The sequence below is a fragment of the Anneissia japonica genome, unplaced genomic scaffold, assembly GCF_011630105.1.
Source record: "Anneissia japonica isolate Jap-2015-1 unplaced genomic scaffold, ASM1163010v1 scaffold175091_len1899_cov164_single, whole genome shotgun sequence".
In the NCBI taxonomy this organism is placed as follows: Eukaryota; Metazoa; Echinodermata; class Crinoidea; order Comatulida; family Comatulidae; genus Anneissia; species Anneissia japonica.
In genome coordinates this window covers 1-1,899 of record NW_022730350.1, presented here as the reverse complement: position 1 = coordinate 1,899, position 1,899 = coordinate 1, and the positions used below count along the sequence as shown (strand labels likewise).

The 1,899-nt window shown below is 35.0% G+C and overlaps 1 protein-coding gene across 1 annotated transcript; it reads right to left on the bottom strand.

The window, feature by feature from the left end:
• Positions 1 to 43: 43 nt before the first annotated feature.
• Positions 44 to 1,199, bottom strand: LOC117114901 (calcium-dependent secretion activator 1-like; the record flags this gene model as incomplete). The annotated part of the gene is given in 2 exon segments (XM_033258515.1): positions 44 to 223; positions 1,041 to 1,199. Coding segments are annotated over 2 exon segments (252 nt in total). The 3' UTR covers positions 44 to 79.
• Between the last annotated feature and the right edge of the window lie 700 nt (positions 1,200 to 1,899).

Genomic DNA, 1,899 nt, shown 5'->3' with positions numbered 1-1,899 from the left:
TTTTAATACTGTTAGATACGCCACTGCTAGCACCAAAATAATAATGCCTCAGATTAGGGACACTGATGCTACCGAGTTACTAGCTCGGCTTTCTTTTGTAAAATGTTGTTTTTACCTCGTACAGGCTAAGTAAAAACTGGTCATCATGTGTTCGTGCAGTGATGTCTTCCAAGTTGTCACAAATAAACTCTGCATATGCATCAGATAGCTCCATCCCAGGATTCTACAATTGACACAATATATGTGTATTATATACATTTTATTAAATTTAATTTGACTTCATCAATAAAGGTGCCTCCTTAGTCATTTTTATGCTATTAATGTTTGAGATAAAAATTGCTTTCGACTGATTGTCTGACAATGGAAAATATATGAATCATAAATACTGCAAGCATGCTGCAATCTTTATTTACGTTTGTCTCTCTCTCCACCCAGGTGTATAAATTGGTACCGGCATATGCTGCAAAGGTAAAACAGACAGTGGGGGAGAAGTGCACAGCCTTGCACATTCTGGCCCAAAAGCCAAGGAAAGAGAGACAGGCACTCCGGCCTGTGAGCACAGAGCTTCAGGTGTCGACCTTTACCTTAAAATGCATTAAGAAGAAATAAATTTTTTAACAACAGACAGGAACTCAATTCATCCATATCAGCAGATATTTAAAATTTCATGCTAAATAAATGATCAATTGTCATTGGTTAGCTTGCCAGCAGTCTTCGGCAGAACGACAACTAGGACTTGATGTAGTCATATTTAGAACTTGACTACGTTGTTTATTAGTAGAAATTTGAAATTGAAGTAGCAACTGGGACTAGTTGAAGTGTTAGTTCAAAGTTTGATTACAATTCATTTTTAAGAATATGGGCATATGTGGTAGTATTTTATTAATCACAATGCATACAAATCCAGGTCACAGTTGCTAAGTTAAAAAATGTTATAGTTTCAATTTTTTAAGATGACAGACTGTATAGTTATTAGCTTGAGATGAATTAATAGATTTTTTTTTGGGAAAGTAACTTAAAATGAACAAAATAAATCTTACCGTGAAAGATAAAATAGAAGCAAAGAAAGTGCCTTCATCATAACGTGATAACTTGTCTAAGACATTTCGTAGTACCTGCGTAAGTTTCGTAACAAGCTCATTAACCATCTGTTTGTTCTCCCCTTGGATGACAGATTCAATCTGAGTGTGGTACTGATACTAAAAACACACAAAAGAAATTGTTAACTTACAATAAATCTGTCTGGAAAACACTTGATAAACATTATTTTTAATTATTTAAAAAAATAATGAGATTATGAAATATATTAATAATAATAATAATAATGTTACATTTATATAGCACATTAATGCCAGAGATTCTATGAGATTTACATAAACAGAAAAGAGAGAATAAAAAAGTGAAGGAATAAGAACTAGATATACTCCTTTTTACGCAGTAAAAGCATAGCCTCCAAAGTGCAATTTTTCTTGGGTATTAAATGTTAAAATTTCTGAAATCTGTGAATGTATGATAAGGATAAATGAATCGATTTTTTAGGATGGTGAGAAATATGATCCAAAAGCTTGTGATGCCGACGCCCATCTCCCACCCCCTCTTCATCATCATCATCATTTATTTAAGTCAGTTTTCTTCCCTCTTCCAAGGGGTTACTGACTGTCACTCGTTCCATGCAGCTACACCATCTTTCCACTTCTTCCTGTCTCCTCCAAACCAATTTTTGCACTTTCTTTCTTCACCATATCTTTCCACGTCACCTTTGGCTGCCCCCTTACACTTCTACCTTCAACTTCTAGATGCCAGGCTCTCTTTACTGAGATCACCTTCGTCTTTTCTTTATAAATCCTACCCTTTATTCCCAATGAGAACCTTCTGCCACACAGTACCATGGCCAGCTCA